Source organism: Poecilia reticulata, linkage group LG3, assembly GCF_000633615.1.
Source record: "Poecilia reticulata strain Guanapo linkage group LG3, Guppy_female_1.0+MT, whole genome shotgun sequence".
NCBI classification, from domain to species: Eukaryota; Metazoa; Chordata; class Actinopteri; order Cyprinodontiformes; family Poeciliidae; genus Poecilia; species Poecilia reticulata.
In genome coordinates, this window is record NC_024333.1 from 8841450 (window position 1) to 8863261 (window position 21812).

Genomic DNA, 21812 nt, shown 5'->3' on the forward strand with positions numbered 1-21812 from the left:
ATCGCAATGAATTGATTATTGAAATAATCTTCGACTAATTTAGTGATTGATTAATTGGACTCCAAAAAGGCCGTTTGCTGAAAGAACATCAGAAAAAAGCTAAAACTGCACAAAAATATAGGAACCTTTAGCGATCTAAGATTACAAAAACTTTTATTGTTCCACCCAAAGCTTCTTAAGTTTAACTCCACCTGATTCAAATTCTCTAAATAAAACTTTCTATTGTGTCAATCACTAATTGTTTAATCCAATAAATAAACAGGCCAGTCTGACACTGTGTTGAGGTTGAGTCAAGCATAAAGGGCTAGAAGTATTTTTCAGCTGCAGATGCATCCTTTGCTACAAATGACCAAGAGTTCACAAAGTGAATCCTGTGTTATTGTACTTTAGGCAAAAAATGTTTAATTTCTTATCTAAAAATTGAATTTAATTGTTTATATGCATCTTCTAATGTATTTCTAATATTGTATAAAAAAAGGTCTTCAATTAAAAACCTGCAGAATGTGTCATTTTTTATAAATCCGATTAATCGGTTAATCGTCAGAAAAATCAAGCTGCTAAATAATCTTTAGCAGCTTGCATAGTCTGGTGTATTCTTAAAGTCTGCACTGGATTTTATTTAAGGGTATCACATTAAAAGAGGCTGAATGTAAATGCCTGCCACAGATTTTAAAAGTGCATTTATTTTTTATTTAAAGCCAGTACTTAGGGTTGGTGCATCACACATATCTGCAGCAGTATGAGTACTTATGCAAGGCACTGTACGCCAAGTAAATAGATTTCGTGTCTTTACTTTGCTGACCACAATAACTCTATACCTACCTAGACTTGTCGGCTTGATGAGTTCGTCGAGCAGGTCGTAGAAAGGCAGCCTCTGGAGCTTAACATCCGGGTGGACCGGGTGCAGCGAGGCCGAAGTGGGCAAGTGGTGCGTCAGCGCAGTCAGCTCGTGCTTCCCGGGTCCGAGCAGCGAGAGCGGCAGTAAGGCAGCGGGCGACGGAGCGCCGCCGTGGCCGGCGTGGCCCTCGTACGCCAGCTGCGTCAGGCCGGCGGGCAGCGCCGCCCCGCCTCCCCCGACGACTCCGACCGACGCTGGGTGGTGCGGCCCGGTCAGCGCCAGCTCGGGGTGGGAGACCATTTTGGCAGGGAAGCGTCTTCGGTAGAGCTCTTTGATCTTCATGTGCACGGCAGGACTGCAGCCGGATTTCAGCAGGTGGAGTGCCTTGGTCAGCAGCTCGTGCTTGCGTCCATGTTTGTTGCGCCCAGCGTAGCCCAGCAGCACCTGCAGCTCTGACACCCGCAGGCTCATCACCATTTGCTAAGAGAGGGAGAAAAAATGATGAGAATAAACTCCTGACGTGTCACCTCAAGGCCAATATACCACTACGGCTGAAACGGTTAATTGTGATTAATCAAATATTGGAATAAATGACTTAGTAATTGACTGATTGTTAAGTGGAATACATAGAACAAAAAAAAGTTATTTGCACTTATAGCAGTAATTAAGCCGCAGCAGTACAAGATACAAGATCATCGATGGTCCAAACCACTGTGTAAGTGTGATAAAATCCCAACATTTGACTTTAACTTTAAGTTCATCATTTATCTACAAGACGTTTCACAGAACATCTTGCTCCAAAGTTTAATGCCCTATATATATTTTTTACCAGCCTGTACCAGCCTTATTTCAGCTGGCTGTAAAGTTTGGCTTTTTACCCCGAGGGTCCATAAGAACTAACTCACATTTGGAGCCAGACTTCAAATTTTTAGCGTTGCCACTTCCTGACTTTATTCTTTAGCTGCAGCGTGTTGTCAAGGCAACACTGTTGCGCAAACGTAAAGTTTTAATATTTTAAGCAGACTTCCAGAAAACAAGCAAAGAGAGTAGAGTTAACAAAAGAGAATGATCAGATGGAGCAACAAAAAGCCCAACAAAAAATAACGTGTGGACAGTTTCACATAAATTGATAACCAGCTAATCAATTAATTAATACTTCTTCACTTTTAATGTGGAGACGGTCTATCTGTGTGGAGAACTAAAACTCAGAATTAAATCAGTAACACTCAGAGGGATAAAGAAAATTACATATACAATTCAAAGTTCAATATGAGTTCCTCATTTACAGCCTAGCGGTTTGTGAAGCGTGAATGTTTCTCTTTGTTTGAGTCCGTTTCTCAGTCTAAGCATCTTGATTCAAAATTCTTGTTTTCTGAAGCATTTTTTTTTTTTAAGTCTTGAATTTATTTCTCACCTGTTTGCTGCCAAAAAAAAACAATCAAACTAAAACAAACATCTTAGAATGAATCAAGAAGCTAAAATCCTTCTCTGAATGACAGTACTCCTAAGTTACATATGAAACCAAACATGGAGGCAGAACAAAACCCATGTTCACTTTGAAAGACAGTAGGTTGTTATTCATCGTTAATCTGGTGTTGCAGTCCATCGCCCCCTGCTGAGCCACAGAATTTTAAAACACATCGGACAGCATTAACCCTCAGCACACCTGCATCTCCCCTCAGTGGGACAATTAAGGACATTTCTATTCTTTTTCTGTTCTAGGGGGGGAAAGGTTGAGAAAAGCCCAGTGTGAGTGAAATGCCAGCAGCAAAAGCTAACCGCATTCAATTGATTCCCAGTAAAACACGAGCACGGAGTTTTTGTTCTTGTTTACAATAGTGAAGTGGGGGAACTGGTTTGGACTCTCACTCAGTCTGGCCCCTCTCAGCCAACGTGACCTTAAAGTGAAATAAAAAGCACTAAAGAAACAAACTGTGCAAAGGGAAGCAAAAATAAATAAATAAAATCCTAAATCCAAACCTAAAGACTGTAGGCAATTTTTTTTTTTTACTTTCCCTTTTTTATACAGTTGAAAATCAGAAATGCCAGAGTTTCATGGCACTACCTGCTCCTGACCTGTTGCTGCACACTGACTGATAGCTGGCTGATAGAAGGCTAATGCATTCTTCCCCAGAAAGCAAAATTTACCCACCACCCATCACTCTAATTACAGTTTTATAAAAAAGTGTAGTTGAAAAGCTGTGAGCAGCGTGTGTTAGCAGCCGCCTGCAGGTTGGTTACTAAAGCACAAAGCTTGACTAATTAACCAGCTACTATCAGCTTGTTATGCTCCTAGTGTAACTCGACAACACGCAGAACAGCAAAACGTTGTTCACATTACAAAGTCAAGTATACTTGAAAACTCTGAAAAAAAAAATCTTTCAAGAAGGATAATTGATTGCTTAGATTAATTATTAATTGTGGTTATTGCAATACAAGTTTCACACCAACTCATGCATACAATATACTCAATTCTGCGGCTCTGTTAAGAGCTTCACGAATGCAAATAAATACGTAAAGTAACAGGCTCAGCCACGCTGCGAGTTCCTAACAGAACAGCATTTCACGCAACCACACCACATAAAAATAAAGATATCAAGTTAGAAATTTCCAACCTGTTCACAAAAGCAATCCAAGTTTTGCACAAACAAGTAAAACAAGAATAAACAATGAACAGGTCTTTTTAAGCAAGACTATTTTTTGGATTGGAATGAACCCACAAAGGCTTTTTTTTTTTTTTTTCCCTAACTTGATATGAGGCTGAGAGCCAAACTCCCACGGGACAGTAGGATAGAGCAGGTTCAGCAATAGCACAGAAAAAGGAGATAAATAACAAAAATACCCGGCTTCAGGCTTTAACAAGAGTTTGCAGAAGTATCAATTCACCAGGCCAAATTATATAATTTAAAGATGGTACCTTAAACTCTGTTCAATAAACATACATTTCATATAGTTTTTACAGTTTAACTACTAACATTTTAAAAGATAAAACTGATTTCAAACTCACGTTTAAGTGTCACCGGCCGATATTTTAATTTTAGGACATAGTGCCCTATTTTAAGTGAAACTTTTTAAGAACATTCATTCTCTAAATGTTAACGTGAATAAAAAAATGCAAACAAAAACACTACAAACAACATTATTAAAGCTATTCTAAGGTATTTAAAGCATTGCAAGGTATTCATCAGTACTTTTAATAGTTGTTGCATTTCTGCTTTTGAAGAAAATGCAACGTGAACTTTTTATATACGTTTTGTTTCCATTAACAAACCGGACAGACGAAAACAGCGGCGAAATCTCACCTGATGTACATTTTCTTGCAAAACAGTTTGAATGTAGCCTGATTAAAAAGTATTAAACACTGCCTCAGTTTCATGCAATAATGTCCACATGAGCCATGTAACTTATTCAGTTGACATTTGAAATGACATATATATTTATATATATACACACACGACATATGTGGGCTATTTTCTGTGACCTAACCACAGCAGCTGCTTTTTATACAGAAACATGTTGCAAAAGAAAAAAACAAAAACTTTCTGACTGAGGGAAGACACTGACTCTACCACCTGTCTGTTCTTAAATGAATAGCCATAGTTTACGGAAGTTATCTATAGATGAAATATTACAACGGTAAAGTTGGGTTTATTTTGTTTTGTCCTGGTTCTCTCAACTTCTGAGACAACACTGAAGACTGGAGCTTTTTGCACTTTGCTGTGACTATTATCCTTGGAAATGTCAACTTATTTTTATCTCGAGTGCCTCAGGTGTAAAGCGAACCTCTCACGCTGGTTCAACCACAGAACCGAGCTGTGTGATTAAAACCAAAGCGCAGGAATAATACCAGTAAATCTGAACGGAACAGAAACCCCAAACGATTCACAGTTTACTGTAAATCATGCTCCACTTTTGCACACTGAACTTTCACTCTCTGCAAATGTCGCAAAAACAATTTCTGTTCTGCATTTATAGGAAGTCTTCCCCGTACAACTATTTCATATAGATTTAGATTAATTACTGCTGTTCAAAAGTGTTTCAGCCTCATCCAGTTTGCTTAAAAAAGAAGAAAAAGTTTGGTCAGAACTACCCCCACTGGCTCATTTGAAATTAAATTACAAAATGTTTCACTGAAGGAAGAATGATCAGTCTGAGTGCAGCAATAAACAAACATTTGCTTTTTTAAATAAAACGGGTTTACAATTCCTACAGATTTCTGTTGTTTCCTCTGTGTGTAGCTGACTATTTCTGCCGTAGGCATCTTATTAAAAATGACTGAACATCAACTTTGATTATATGGGAACTTTAAGTACTACTCTATGCAAATAATGAGCCTCCTAACCATAGTAGTTGATTTTAAATGCAGCCTTGCAAGAAGCTAATAACCCGCCTTGATCATCTCAACCTGCTCTGCAGCGACAATGATGGACAAAAAGTCAAAACTGGAGCCAAAAGTGACATACCGCATTTGGATAATAGTTATCCAGGAACCCAGCTGTGTCTAGACTTCGTACTGCTGATTATAAGTGGCTTAAACTACCCAGAGCAGAAAAATGGCGACCAGATTATTCACAAAGCTGCAAGCAGGCCAGCATGAATTTTATGTGAAGATCTTTTAATTAGTTAACACTTCAACAGAACATTATAAATAAGGATTCTTTTGCAGACAGCTACTAAATAGGAAGTTTTCCGACTTTCTCGTGAGGAAAACTTGCTACTGCTAAATATTACAATAATGATATTGAATGGGATGAACGCTCATCTTCCCCTCTAATCGTTTCCCTCATCGCTTTTCTCCTTACGTTAAATGTAAAGTGTTGGCAGTCAGGGCTGTTAAGGTTTCTGGAGATTTTATGAGCACGAATGCATGGTATTAACAATTTAACATGGCACACATCAATATTGCAATTTATGCGATGTTGCCGTTCGATGTGTTGTGCAGTTCTGATTTAAAAAGCATTAATATCTGAGTTTAATCAAAATTAATGAATCTGAATTGAGCACCCTCTGTGTTTTTCTTGCTCATATAAACCACTCCTTGCTCAGCACCTCAGTGCTCCTTCTTCTTCTTCATCAGTGGTTCAGTGATGTCTCTTTCCAAGATGGAGACATTGGAAATCCCAAGATTTCTAAAGATTCCACATTTGTCCATAGTCAATTTTTCAGACTTCTCAGAGTTTTTATGTATTCTTATAATATATAAAATACAAACATACACTTTGAACATATGGCAGACATTTCTAACACAAGAGAGGGAAGAGTGGAAAGAATAAGGAAGGAATAATGAATGATGGACACGAGGAAGGAAGTACAGGGAAGATAAATAAAGGACAGGGGAAGGAACATTTTCTCTGTACCTTAGACAAAAGAATCAGGAATATAAATTAGAAACACAAACATTTTTTCCATATTTATGTGAATCTATTAAATACTGAAATCAGATTCCACAGTTTTCCAGACTGTCTGGGTTCCCTGCATTTCTGTTATTTTCTTTCAGCATTTTGTTTTTCTTTCCTACAGAAAATACTCCTGAAGAAGTCCTGCTGTGTTTTCCTCTCCTTAGGACTTGGACCTGAATCTGGATGAAATATGAACATGACTGGAAGGTACTTGACTGGAGGAAGTGAATTTAAACTGAACTGGAGTTAAAGATTGAAGTGAATTGGACCAATTTGTTTGGTAAAGAGTCTTGAAATTAGGATCTCATCTTTTTCTACTTAATCTTTATTTACCTGGGAGGACAGATTGGAACAATTTCTTATTTCCAATGCAGCTTCGTAAAGGGCAGCGCCTTTTGGGGCAACAGGTGGTCTCCATCTACTCCTTATATTCAGTAATGCCACAACAAAATGTTGATTCACTCAAGTTAAACTTGACATTTGAGACAAACTTACTTCCCTTTAATCAATACCTCCAAAAAAATCCTTTATGTTTTACACGTTTCCCACCTGGCACTTATTTTATTTTATTTTTTTATGAATCATATCCTACCTCTTGAACATGCACAAGTCTCACCTGATGAAGTGAGACTTCATCAGCAATAACCTCTGCTTCCTGAGACGTTGGCTGCAGAATGACACAGGTCATGGGGTCGTTTAACACCAGAGGTCTGGAATCCAAACAAGATTCACACTTGTCTGAAGCGACAGAGCTGCAGTCCGCACACCCAGCATCGCATCTTAAGCGCCGCCGCCACATAATGCGGACCATGCAATTTCTCACACAGTTAGTAAACCCGAGACCTGTTCTAACACCGCGCACCACTTGCAACCGAACTATCAGCCTAAAAATGTAACAAAAAGCCGATTCTTGTGCAAAACAGAAAGTTGAGGCTGCACAGTGTAACAGGTCCACCCAGAGTAAACCAGACCTGTTTTCTGTCAATACACACAGGCGAGCGGGAGGCAGACGCCCATATGTGAATGCAATTCTAATGCCTCTGGTCTGAGCCACACTGCAGTCATAAAAACACATCATTCAAACATAAGACAGCAGGAGGCTCAATCACAGGTGCAGCCGCCTATAGACTCTCGGTGTGTAGATATGCGCTTCGTCCACGCCGGACTAGCATTCGGATAACTCAACATGATCTGGAATGATCTGAACATGAACACGCAGTTTATCAATGCTTCTGCTGCCGACATGAATGATCAAGTTTCATGAAATATGCATGTGTGTGTGTGTGTGTGTGTGTGTGTGTGTGTGTGTGTGTGTGTGTGTGTGTGCGTGTGCGTGTGGGGAGCAACGTGGAGAAATGGTGACACTGGCTGCCGATCGTTTCACACACACGCCAAGCCCGCCTCACCTCCCCCTACCCCCACCCACTGCTGCCACAAAGCAAACACACACAAAAGGAAGACAAATACACAAAAGCACAAACACTGCCTCAAATAAACCTGGCGCACACACCAGCGCACACCGACACACAAACACTTCCACCACATTGCGGATGTGTTACATTCCTCTGGCTTCAAAAAATAGAGGGAGAACAAACAGGGAGGAGGGAAAAAGAAGTGGCAAGGGAAGTGTTGGATGAGAGACAGATGAACAGTTCACTGCCTCCCCCCCCCTTCCTCCTTTTCCTTTCTTTCCGCTGTCAATCATTCTCTTCAGCATTCCCGGTCAGCGGCACGAAGCTTCGAGCTCTGTTTAATGAATGATTTATTTCAGAAATCTTTCTTTGTGCACAATATGTTTTCCACCAAATGTTAAAAATCTTTCTCATCACTTTTTTTCCCCCTGTAGACAGACGGAAAGCTTTGTTCTTGAATGAGGAGCAGAGCTAAAACCAACAGATGCAGCTTTGTTCACATTTCTTCTTCTAAAAGCTAAAGACCTGTGGGGGGAATAAATCTTTAATGATAAACGGCACCGTCACATTCTGTCTCATTTCGCAGTTCCTGGAGCTAAATTAGTGCAACCAATCAGCGATCAGTAGGTCAAATCAAATGACAAATGCCTCAACACTGAAAAAGCCCACTTTGTTTTGGTCTGTGAATGCATCACTAAATAAATTCATTGAGGCACTACTTTTCAAATGAATCATTTATATGTTAAAGGCATATGCTTTAATGGAAAAAGGTTATTATTTTCCCAACTTTTTTTTTAAAGCCCCCGTTTTTAGGTGTTAATGTATAAATACATTAAACATTCCCTCAAATACTAGGATATTATATAAGGCCAAGACAAGATTAAAGAGTGTAGTTGCTGTTCATTTTAGGGCTTTAAAGATGGTAAAACAAACAAACAAAAAAAAAAAACCCAAAACAAATCCAGATAATTCGCTGAAATTGTGAGCCAACCTTTTGTGTTGCTCAAAGCTCAATTTAAGTTCAAGTGAGAAAACATGAGGTCAAAGTACATTATTTATGAAATGAGTTAATGGATGAAACCAAAAACACTGTGAATGATTCAACAGCTGGGTTTGTAGGAATACAAATCAAAGTGTCTGTGAACCAGCTGGAGGTTAAGTATCAAGAGATAGTAAGAAACAAGTTTCCTACAACAATTATAAAGACTAAGGAATGAAAACAGGTTCGGTTTGCTTACTTTTGTGAAACAAAGATAAGCATCACACAATTATTAAGGAAACTAGACCATAATCCAGACTCCTTTAAGAAAGGGCAGTGTGTACAGACTATCAATAGGTCCCACTTCTTCGCTACCCTGGGAAAGCTCGTTATGGTGCTGGAAATGAGGCGCCGACTGATCGTTCAACTTCAGATCCAGGAGCAGCATCGTGGCTTTCGTTCTGGCTGTGGAACAGCGGACCAGACTGCAGAACCCATGAGGGAAGTTTGGTTCTCCGATCCACAAGGGTCCCCAGAGGTATTTTGCAGAGCGTGTAGAGGGAGTACAGGGTTCCCAGGATGCTTTTATGAGCCATCTAGTAAAACTTGATCAAGGGCCGCGTTCGCATTCCTGGCACACATTCGAACTTGTCTCTAGTGTGAGTTGGATTCCACCAGGGCTGCACCTGGTCTCTGATCCAGTTTGCTCATGGACAGGATCTCAAGGAGTAGTCATGAAGAGGAGTCTGGTCTGCTTCGAGTACGTCAGAATTTGCTCTGCCCTTTCAGTGGAGGATGTGGTTCTGTTGGTGTCTAGAGGGGATGACCTTCAGCGTGAACCGGAGCGGCTTGTAGCTGAGACTGAAGCAGCCGGGATGAGACGGCTCCTCTATGTGTGAGACAATAGTTCTCCACCAGAAAATGGTGGATTGCTCCTAGTAAAAGGGGCTGATCTGACACGGGTGTTCCTAAGTGTGAATGAGCGACTATGCCTTAAGATGCTTAAACTTAAGTTAAAGTTTATTGGTTTCTTCTTACGAGTCGTTTAGTGGGGGATGGACAGATGGATTTAGGGGACTCATCTGCAATGTTACCGCTGCTCTGGTCTGTTGTGAAAGAAAAAGCTATGCCAAATAGCAAAATTCTCGATGTTCCAGTCTGACGACTTTCCGACCCTCAACTCACATCATACCAGTCAATCCACAGAGATCAAAGGTCATGTGTGCTTTCAGAGCATACAGCTGGGATTATGGAGCCAAAGGGGCGTACTCTACAACTCCCAGGATTCAACAGGCTATAGCACAAAGAACAGCAGAGAAGACTAAGTTATTTGCAATGAAAGAATGCATTCAGTGTTTTACATATGAGCGAAGTTGCTGTGCACCGTCCTCCACATTAGCAATGATGGCATCAAATTGTGGACCAAGATATGCCTCTGCTCGATGTACACAACAGATTCCTGCTGCAGCTGCCATCTTTGCTTCATAAACCACATTAAATCCCATTATATTGCAGTTCATAGAGGCTATCAGTTTGCAGCTACCTCTTAAGTTTATTGGGGGAATAATATATTATATAAAGACAATAATGATATTGGTGGGTGAACTTCAACCCCCCCATTCATGTTGGGTCCTCTCGGTTTATGAGGATGGAAATAAAACATTATGATAGGTACTTAAAGGTGTCGAAGGACATTTCTTTAAATTCATAAAAGCTTAAATGTTAAGAAAGCAAACATTTAATTTTGCACCTCTTTGAGTTTCCAAAGGAAATGTATATTTTTGTTGATTTGAAAACTAAAGTAAACGTTAGTTATTTTGGGAAGAAAACTGCATAAGCAAGAGTTTGGGGAGAGGGAGAGAAAATAATGAACTAGTTTGATAAGCAAAAATAGTCTGTTAAAATATTGTGTTCTGTCGCTTTAAGACTGAAAACTTTTCATAGTTTTATGTGATGTACAGATAGCTATACTTAAACCATGTATGTATGTGACCTCTATTTAACCAGGTACGTGTCATTGAGATTAAAAATATATTTTTCAAGTAAGACCTGACCAAGACTGGGAGCAGCACAACACTGACAATTACAAATCTAAACTACAGAAAACGCAATTAAAATAAAAAAATGGATAATAAAGGGTGAAAAATAAGAAAAAGCAAACATAGCCATAACGGTAAAAATAGGAAAAATATACAACTTGACAGTACGAAAAAAGAAAAAAAATACTTATTCACTAACTGATTAAGAGTTGCCTTAAATACAGTAAAAGAGACAATTTTATTCAACTATAAGTCTTTCTGCAGTTGATTCCAACAAATTGGGAAGACTTTTTTTGCCTTTTGCCTTAATCATTGTGAACTTTAGGCACAGTAAATAAAATAAAGTAAGTCAGTCAGTCACTGTTAGTGACTGACTGACTATTGATCAAAATTCTCCTGAATTATGATTCACTAAGGGGCGGGACTAACCAGGAGGAGAGATGAAGGGGAGAGAGACAAAAGCAATGTGGAGACTCGGTGGAGTCTGCAGCAACTTTTGGAGGAGTTTGTTGCTCAATAAGTGCAGCAACTTTTCTGTGCATTGAAGGGACATACGTTGAGCTGGCAGCTGGGGTTCTGCATACGAGTGAGACTGGCTGCTGTGGATTGCTTTGCGTTTTCCACGGCCTTTACCGAGAAACGTGTGGATTGTTTTTTAAAAGACAAGGCATTAGAACCTTATCTGCACCAGAAACTGTGGATCGAAGACCAGTGGTGAGTGACTACTGGATCAGGCCTGCAACGGGCGGCTTATTCAAAATATTATCAGCTTCTATCCGTTTTATTTTTTTAAATTTGTCGTTTACAGTTATTTCATTTCACTGAGACCTAGGAACTGTTATTTGCTTTTTGGAGAGTTCAAAGTTGGCTTAAAATCCCTTAAGAGTTTTAAAAAGAGAGAGGAAAAGTCCTGATTTCCAAACAGTGTGTGTATCAGAGAATATTGTATTTTTTGGGGTTCATTTTGAGACTGAAGAATAAACGCCTGTCTTTTATTTTTTGTCATTTAGCCAGACATATGCCTGTGGGGAGTGTTGTTCTAGGGTTTAGTATGTGGTCTATTTTGATTTTGAAATTTGGTACTTTAGTTTTACAAAGTCTCATTACTGGATGATCAGACATAATTACGTCAACCAAGTGCAAATAGTGATAAAACATCAATAACTAAAAATAAAAACAACAACTGCTCCTGGGATGCAGTGCAAAATAGAAAGAACCAAGAACTTCAGAGTGCTAACTAGTGTTAAACACTGATAAAGCGGTACCATTGTTTTGCATAGGCACATGCAGATAGCCGCTTTTGGACATGAACAAAAGTTTAACGTTATAAAATTCCCAAATCTAAGCAGCAGCAGCAGCAGCAGCAACGGTACACTGAAGTGAGGAAGTTAAGCAGCAAAGCGTGCTGCTCTTCATTACTTCACTAAACAGTGAACTAATATTCTTTGACATGAGTCTTGATCTGTTAGCCACAGAGAAACTTTGAAAAACAAATGAATGGCAACGAGTTGCTGTAGTTGCAGCTCATTAAGGTTTGACTGAAAACTTGAACACGAGCAGCATCCCAGAAAGCAGCCAAAGTGTTGGTTAAACTGTGCCTCATCACTTCCCACTGCCTGCACACCATGCTGCAGCTTTACGGCCAATTAATGCTGCCTTTAAACTCATAAACAGTTCCACCCGTTTCTAGCGATGTTCAGACTCGCTACCCCTCGTGCTTTCAGTGCGCTTAGTAAGTTGAGTTGAGTTTGAGCAAATAGCAAACAGCAACGGTGGAGAAAATCTTGATCATGTCAATTCTCAGAAAACACATAAACAACGATTACCGCTGGTGATGCTTGGCACGTTGAGTTTCTGTAAGAGTCCACGAGCCGCCTGAGGGCGGACTAAAATATGCACAAGACAAATGCAGAAGAACAACAGAGGCCTCTTCAAATTAGACGTGAAAAAGAACCAAAATTCACTGGTAAGCTGATGCCGGTGAAGGAAACAGGACTCTAATATTCATGAGTAAGCGCTGTATTGTTAAAAATAGCATGGAAGACAAAGATCTGATGTTTATCTTTTTTTTAAATATTCCTTTCATAACCAAATTCCAGACCAAACTTAGCACATTTCTGAATTTGTCGTGTGGTTGGGTGAAAATAATGAGTGTCAAAATGGGTTTACTTTGTGATCTCATTTTAACATCATCACTGAAACATTTCTGTAAAATAAAAAAAATATATATAAAAAAAAAAAAACACGCTGTGAATGAAAAACCATCCGCTGCGTAAGACGAGACGTTATCTGGACTCTAAAACATCACCTTTTGAGCCTCTTTCCATCTTTTTCCAAAAAGAAATGGTTTTGTCTTTATACAACCTGTTGAACCTCATGGCCAAATGAGCAAACAGACTGTTAGACTCACAGGAGGGAAATTATGGTAAAGCTTTAGTTTCTTTTTTCTTTTTTCATAGAAAGGACAGAAACTCTCTTAAAGATGGTTTTGGACTCTTACAACATGTTGCAGTTCTGCTAGTACAATATACTGTTTTTGTTTTTTGTTCACATGTAATAATTCTGGTCTGGAACTCAACCAATGCATCAAGGGGTTTAACTATTAATTAGGTGACAAATACGTCAATCCACAAAAGTTTCTACTGTTCTCTATTTTTTGATTCATTCAACTTTGTTCTTTACCCACCAGGAAAAAGGAGGTAACAGTGTTTAGCAGCAAATTTAATGTATAAAATTATGTCCAAAAAATTCCAAAACGTGACAGCTGTAATAAATGTGTTAAAAGTAAAAACACAGTTTTTCCAAACAATAACACCTAATAAAATAAGGAAATCCTTCTGTAGTTATAACCAGAACTCAAAAGTAATAGATTAAAATTCCTTCACTTACAGGCAATTTGTAAAATGAATGTCTAACCATTTAATCAAATAAATCAGCATAAAAAGTGTCCCAACACATCATAGAGAAAGATGGATCCATCAAGCAGAAATATCGACACTCAATAATTTTGTCCCTGATGGCCAATTTGTGTAACATCTCCTGACAGCTGAGAGCCTGTCATTTTATGACAAACATTATGAGGGTAAAATTATGCACATCTTTCTGACTCTGAAACCTTCTCCAGGAACTAATTTTTTTTTTTTTTTTGTCTTTTAAGGGTTTTTAAGACCCGTAGACACCCAGCAGACTCCTGTCAGACTGAATAGCAGAGTGTAGGGTAATAATTTTCTGTCCAGAGCTGGCGAGAATGACGGATGGAGTGAGGATGGGGGATGGGGGAAGAGAGAGCCTGCAGCTGAGCCTCCAAACCGAATGAAATTCTCCACAGCTCCAGTGAAAAAACCGGAGGGAGGGGGAGGGTGGGAGAGAGGATGGGAGGTTGGCGAAGCTGATGGCGGGGGTCTAGATGGACACACACACACACAAAAAAAAAGAACATTTCTGAAATGAGCATGGCACTAATGCTGCAGCAACTAAAAAAAAAGTTTGACCAAAAATTAATTATTAACAAGTATTTAATATTTTAAAAGAGCTGATTATTTGCTTCATAGATTCATGAAAAAAAAACTGGGAAATCCTTTTAGATCTTGTGGATGACCAAGATATTAATACATATGAATATTTTATCAATTAAAAAAGGCATAATCAAGTAATTGACCACTTCCATCCACCCATTTTCTCTAAGTGGGGTCGGGAGGGTTGCTGGTGCCCATCTCCAGCTAACGTTCCGGGTGAGAGGCGGGGTTCACCCTGGACAGGTCGCCAGTCTGTCGCAGGGCAACACAGAGACAGACAGGACACACAACCATGCACACACACACACCTAGGGACAATTTGGAGAGGCCAATTAACCTGACAGTCATGTTTTTGGACTGTGGGAGGAAACCGGAGTACCCGGAGAAAACCCACACATGCACAGGGAGAACATGAAAACTCCATGCAGAAAGACCCCAGGCTGGGAATCGAACCCAGAACCTTCTTGCTGCATGGCAACAGCTCTACCAACTGACCCCACTGTGCAGCCCTAATTGACCACTTAAAACTAAAAAATAAAAAAAAGGAATTTAAAAAAGTGAATTCCTGGTGAATTATTCCCTATATGAACTGGCTAACGTTCCACTTAGGTGAACATGATGTGGATTTTGAAATGTTCCCCTTTTTAAGCCTTAAGACATTTAGTTTGGTTCTCCTAACTGCTGCAATGAGAGTGAACATCATGGCGACACTGAAAGCTCTCTCGGATTCGGACTGGTTTGTTCTGAATGTCCACAATAACGATAGAGACCATTTGGGTTCACGCTTCCACAGCAACCATTGTTGGCCTGCGTCTCATTTGTTGGAAGTTCATTTTTTTCTATCTTGAATGCATCAGTCACGCCTTCTTCCCTGCCCATTTGGAAAATTCCAGATTGTTTACTTGGTGAAATGAGGAAGCAAGAAGACTCAGAATCATAAATAGTCCAGTAAGAAGGCGACCCAAGACCAGGACTTCTGGAATCATTTTTGGGGTAAACCAAATTCGGAAATCAAGGAATAAAAATATGTTGAATAATGAAGCATGGAAGTGATATGGGAATGTTTGCAGCAGAAGGACTTCACATGATTATATCAGAGAAAAATATGAGAAATCTGTAAATAAATTAAAAGTTGATGTTAACTAGATTCCTTAAACATGTAAGAACCCAAACATGCACGTAAACTCGTAAGGGACTGAAAATCAAGAAGTGGGAAGTCCTTGCTTAATCACAGTACAGGTTTAAATGTTTTGAAATGCTGTGGGGTGACTTGAACTGAGATTAATCCAACCAACTATTAGCGTGCCCCACTTTTTATAACCTTTTTCTGTGTCAGTAAACACAATCATATTGATTTATTTTGTTTAATTTGTACGTTTCATTCTGACTGTCAAACCAAAAAGAAGATTTGACATCAACATTTCTTAATGAAGAACTGCTTCATCGTTTGATCAAATATATAAAAAACAGTGTATATGACATGCCTGTCTTTGACTTTACATAGTTCTGTCTCACTGTTTCTTCCTGATGCCGCCAAGCCAAATTTCAAGAAGTTTTGTCATTTCCTGGAAACGAATAAGCTAAAAACACTTTGAATGACTCATCCTGCTCGGCTCTTGACAGCCTGTAATAAATTTCCATCCATTGAAATGATGATGAGATTCAATCAATCACAATAGAAAGTTTATTTCAGGCAGAGTTTGGAACACTTGTTTTATAGGAAACATTTAAATGTGAGTATTAATGAGCAGTATGACATCTGGGAATTTAGAAATACGGAAGCTATAAAAAATAGCTACACCTCATTCTCAGAGTGGATCAAAGTTTTATTATTTACACTTTCTTCTTTTAAATTCTGGCAAGGCGGGTGGTGTTGTCTTTGTACCAGAACTAATGAAAAATAACTTGCTTGATTAGTCAATCATTTGATCTGAATGTCATTAAATTGGCCTCCGATAATAAAGTAAAGAACCTCGATGTTATTTTTGACCAGTATGTCATTTAAATCCCATATTAAACAGGTTTCTAGGATTTCCTTCTTTCACCTCTGTAATATTGCCAAAAAGGAGAGATGCTGGAAAACTAGTCCACTTATTTGTTTCTTCAAGGGTCGACTATTGTAAATATTTGCAATCAGGAAGTTCTCAGCTAATCATTAACGAATCCAAAAATGCTGCAGCTAGAGATCTGATCAACATTAAAATATCCATAAATGTCCATATGTTCATAAGAGAGCACTTTGCTCTCAGACTGCAGGTTTACATGCTTTCTAAAAGTAGATTGGGAGGCAGATCCTTTAGACTTCAGGCTCCTCTCATGTGGAAACAGCTCTCAGTTTTAATCTGTGAGGAAGACGGCCTGTCTACTTTTAACACTAGGCTTAAAACTTTCCAATTAAAGTTACATTTAAAATAACTTCCTCTCTTATGCTTAATTCTACGGATTAGACTATCTGCGCTATCTCTTTACTTTTGTTTACTTTTTTCTCCTACCACGCTCCAATTTGTGTCATTGTTAACTACTTTTTTCTTTTCTTTACTACGTCTCCCCAAACCCGCCATCGGGGGTTCAGCCGCTTGTACCGAACCAGTTTCTGCTGTTAAAAGGGAGTTTTTCCTCTTTGCCGTCGCTACATGCATGAGAGTTGAAATTACTTCTTTTTTTTTTTAAAGCGCCTGAAATTACATGCTTTGTCAATTGGAACTATAGAAACAAACTGAACCTAACCTAGTGTTTCTGAAGTAGGCATTCGACCGAGTAAAGCTGTTTCTGTCCTGCTAAATTATTAGCTCACCATGTTGTTTTTGAGCTTTGTGATTTTTTTTTTAAAGCGGAATGTCCTTGACTTCAGTCCAAAACCTCCACAGATCAGATAACGTATGACAAGGTCAGTCAGATATTGTTTCAGAGATTCAGCTGGGATCAGAATTGCAACAAATACTCTTGGAAAAGTGTTTTCCAAAGCTAAATTTCTTCAAAGTTGTATAACTTTGCATTTTTCTTACACAGTTCAAGATTCCTGTAAACACCTGATTATATAAAAAAAACCCACACAAATAACTAAACCGAGTTATGTGCATTTTATCTCCATTCTGACACACACCTAAACCTCACCGTCACAGAAAACACACTCTTGTCAGTGCTGCAGCTCGGAGCAGCGGCCTGTGCTGAAGCCGTAATGAAAGGAAACGGGCAACATGGACGCCTGTTTGACGAGGGCAGACGGGATAGAACTGGCCAGCGGCCGACTCGTCCTGAATGGGACGTTTTATCTGTCGGGAGACACAGTGGCCTCCAAAACGGGCGACTGGCTGGCATCGCGGTCAAGTTTCTGAGAAAATCTTCCTCGGTAAAAGTTACAATTGCCAAGCTATTGTTATGATTTATTTTTCAAAAAAGAAAAAAAGCTGTTCCAGACTGATATCGAGTGTCTCGTTTTATCAAGCTTTTTTTTTTTTTTTGCTGCCTTATGGAAACAATAATGATTTGCACATAACATGCTAACAGAACCTGAAAACAATTCTGTTACCTTTATTTTCTCATCATTGGTGCTAAAATGTAAATCAAAGGTTAACATTCCTACTAAAAGTATTGGTAGCACTTTATTTGATGGGATGTGCCTGAGACTGATATAATATTGTCATAAACATGACATAACACCTTTTTATGAACATGAAGGAGTCTTCATGAATGTTTATGACTGTTGTCATGGAGTGTGATTTGGTAAATAATGACACTTCTAATGCAATTTTGAATTAAACGTGTCATTATTTACCGAGATCAATCAACTTTAAATTGTAATAAACATCTAACACTGGGACTGGAAGAGATTCAACATAAACACAAAAACAGAAACAATAAATAAAATGAATTATGAAGTCTCTGTAAACAAAAATGTCCTTCAGCAAAAGGTCCAGCTGAGACCAAAGCACCAAACTGAAGACTCAATTCGTCATCCAGTTTTTGGTAGAAAGAGAGAAAAACAATAAATCGTGTAAATAGAGACCGAGTTTGCTTCAATCTAGCATGCGACTAATTGCCTTATTGCTTCTTGCGGCATGTCTAATACAGCTCAGGAAGAACCTGTTTGGCCAGTCAGATGGACACTAGCTGCTGCTGAAACCAAACTTGTCTCAACACTGGCTGGCTCAGATGCTTAAAGGCTGACAAATCAGAGGGAAAACATTGACGACGGGAAACGAGCAGAAGAGTGAGGAAAATGTTAAATACAGCAGATATTTTTACCATCTGTTGTATTTACCATGTATGTCTACCTAACAAGCACATTTGAGAAACTATGCATGTCATCAGCCAATACACACAGTACTGTTTCTGTACGGGTCTCATATTTTATAAATGTCACTCAGTTTAAACTATCACAAAACTTTGAGGCTTGAAGCTATTAACATTTCAGTAATGTTACTGCATGCATAACATTTTCAAGGCATGCATAAAATCTTGCAGTTTTTAAGTTATATTTAAATGACAGTCAACTTTTAGAGCAGTGGCTTCCTGAACTGAAATTAGAGAGTAAATTCAGCCAACTTCCCCTGTACAATTTAAAATTCCACTTCATTTTTTTCCCTACAAAAAAAAATCTTTTCAGATATCACTTGCAATGCAAAGTATTTCAGTTCAAGTTGAAGCTACATGCAAATTGCAGCCACGAGTTCCAGACCCGACACGCAGCGAGTCAACACCGACGTTCTACCGGACATAATTAAGCTCACGGTGATTGCATGTGCCGGCCAAATGGTTTATGCATGCACAAAACCTCAAGTGCAGCTCTCAGCCACATGACAATCATATGATACCAACACAATTATATTTTCCCCCTGTGTGCGTGTGAAAAAAAAAAAATCTGCAATGGTTCCAGGAAGCCTTAAAGTTCAAAACCCTCTTTAAAAATACCAAGGGATTTCTACCCATGATTACTTCCTGTAACCATTTAACCAGGGGAATGAATAAAATGTTGAAATGCAAACATTTCTTTTGCTTCCATCGCACACGGGGACAAAAAAAAAAAAAAAAAAAGATACCACGAATAGTTTCTTCCTTTTATGATGACACAGAGAAGTAATGCAGTGAAACGCGAGCCTCCGGACCACGCCTTGTTTTTGACGCCAGGCCTTCGTCACTCCCCTGAATTTACACTCGAAAACCTTTAGGAAAACGTCTGCAGTCATCCAGGGTGGGGGCGGCGAACATCCATCACTGTGTATGAAAACATGTGGATTGCTTTTAGGGCTCCTACTGCAATCAATTATCTAAAACAAACACTCCAGCTATAACTTTATGAGACAGGCCTCTGGGGATTATGATCTAACAGTTAATCTAATTACCAGGCACACTGCTGGCAAATGCTTCAACTGTAAGAAAATATGAGCAGAATATGACCCATTTACAGCTTGGATTTGTCAAACGAGAAGCATTTTGGGACATATATATATCCTGCAAACAAACTTCCAGAAGGTGTGCTTAAAAAAAAGAAAAAAAGAAAAGAAACGTAATACAGTCAACCAAGACGTTAAAAGCTAAATATTTAGCTTTTGTAAGAAGAATTAGGCTTTCAGACAGCTGTTATGTTTTGAATGTGAAGTCTGAAAGCAGCATGAGAAACTTTGTCAGTCTTTTTCTTTTTTTTTTTTTTGAGGGGACTGGTGGCTTAAAGACAATAGAAACTGATTCCTTTAATTAATTAGAATTTCTTTAATCAGGAAAAGTATTCATTTTTAAAAAGAAAAATGATACATCTATTGATTTTTACTTCTTCAGAGTTAAACCACACATGATTTGTTTATCATTTAATTCTGAGGAGACAACCTTTTTTTTTTTTGTAAATATTATGAAGCAGTCCTAATTCTCCCAGAGCGCCTGAAAGCCTGCTGGACTTCAAGTCAACAAATCGTCATTTACACTCGTGAAACTGACCACGATGGAGCTTAATGTCCATCTACAACAAATTAACAGCATCTGAAAATTACGTCTTTAAGAGATTGGAAAAGGAAATCCATCAAAAATTTGAATCAGAACCTGAGCGAAGCATTCAGGTAATTATCCGTTTTTTTAAGCCGTGTTGACACAACGCTGGACAATCCCTTGAGTTATTTATATCTGAATGATTCACAGGTCAGGGTTAAGTGGCTTACAGAACAAAAACAACATTCCTAATAAAGTAGTCAGGTATTGGACTAGACGAGAGCAGAAGCAAAGCGCAAGTGTCACGATTTGTCTTTAAAAATCTGTAGAAACACAACAAAAAATACCAATAAAAACGAATTTTTAGCTTAGAAGAAGATCTGGCTCGTTGTACATAAAACATAAACAAATATGGGATGATTAAAAACATTGAAGTGTACAAAAAAATAGTTGTCAAAAGTTTTCACTAAGCCTTACTTAAGCTCCTGGGTACGATGGTAAAGATTTTCTAACTACAATCAAATTAAAAACATAGAAAATGAAATAAATAATACTATAAAAATCATGTTTTATAATAATCACATTAAAAAGGCTCAGACCTAACTGGATAACGAAAGGCTTTAATACGCTGACTAGGGGTGCCCTGGTTACAGTTTTCTGGTAGATCAATAATCAGCTTGACTTGTCAATTCCAATTTTGGTCAATATCAATTTTTTTTTTGTCTAAGTTGGCAACATTGGGGCGATTATTGCCACCTGTTGTCAGTAAACCTTCTCTCATGGTGGAGGAAATGGGGACTGTGGCTGATTTCCACACCTTTCCAGAGGTAGATAGGAAAAATATACTATTATTTTCACCTACAAGTATTGGCCGATCTCCCATAACGACGAAAATCAGGCTGGAGTGTCAGTGCACAGCGCTGATGTGATCGGCTTTGAAAAAGTAAGTTGAATAATGACGCACAATAGTCAAATTAAAGACAAGCCAAAGCCACTCACATATAATCACTCTGTTTTTCTCTCCTGCTTGGCTAAATTACGGTCAAATCTGAGTTTGTTTCGTTTTATCTTCAAACAAACAAACCCAGATAAACAAAATCTGGAAGTTTCCACCCTAAACACAACCTGCAGCCATAAACAAAAATCATGAAAATCAATGACTTCATTTCACCTGTTCCTGTTGTTTAGCCAGGGTTTAAAAAAAAAAAGAAAAAAGAAAAAACACCAGGTAGTGCAAATCCTAAATATCTGCCTTGTTGTTATCCAGAAAAACACAGCTGAGCTCTCTGTGTTTACTTGCACGGCTAAAATAAACCTGTGCAGTTCTTTCATTTGGTTTTGAGAAGGTGAACAGTACTGCAGTTCTTCTGAATCCCTGGAGGCTGGGAGATGGTGAGGCTCATGTTGTGCCAGGCAGTCTCTGCAGGATGTGTGTGTGTGCGTGTGTGTGTGTGTGTGGTGTATGGGGGGTGGAAGCAGAGGTTGAACACTACCTGGCCATTATATAAAGCTCCAACTCTCGGCTACAGGGCTCTGTACTGAGCGCCAGCCTCCTCCCCATCCTCCTCCCCTCTTTGTCCTCCCATCCCCCCACCTCTTAGCCTTCCAGCTTCTCTGACTCAAGCTTAACTATGAAATGCCTCCGCCTGTTGTTTTCTCCCTCTCTCCTCTTTCTAGAACCCCAATCACGGTGTGCATTGTGGCTCAAACA

General features: G+C 38.9%; 1 protein-coding gene across 1 annotated transcript in view; it reads right to left on the reverse strand.

Moving 5' to 3' along the window:
- Positions 1–21812, reverse strand: part of LOC103462108 (E3 SUMO-protein ligase PIAS1-like) — a 63488-nt gene that overhangs the window by 28319 nt on the left and 13357 nt on the right. The window contains exon 2 of the mRNA XM_008404639.2: positions 823–1318. Within this exon, the coding sequence (XP_008402861.1) occupies positions 823–1318 (496 nt within the window). The remainder of the gene's footprint in view (positions 1–822; positions 1319–21812) is intronic.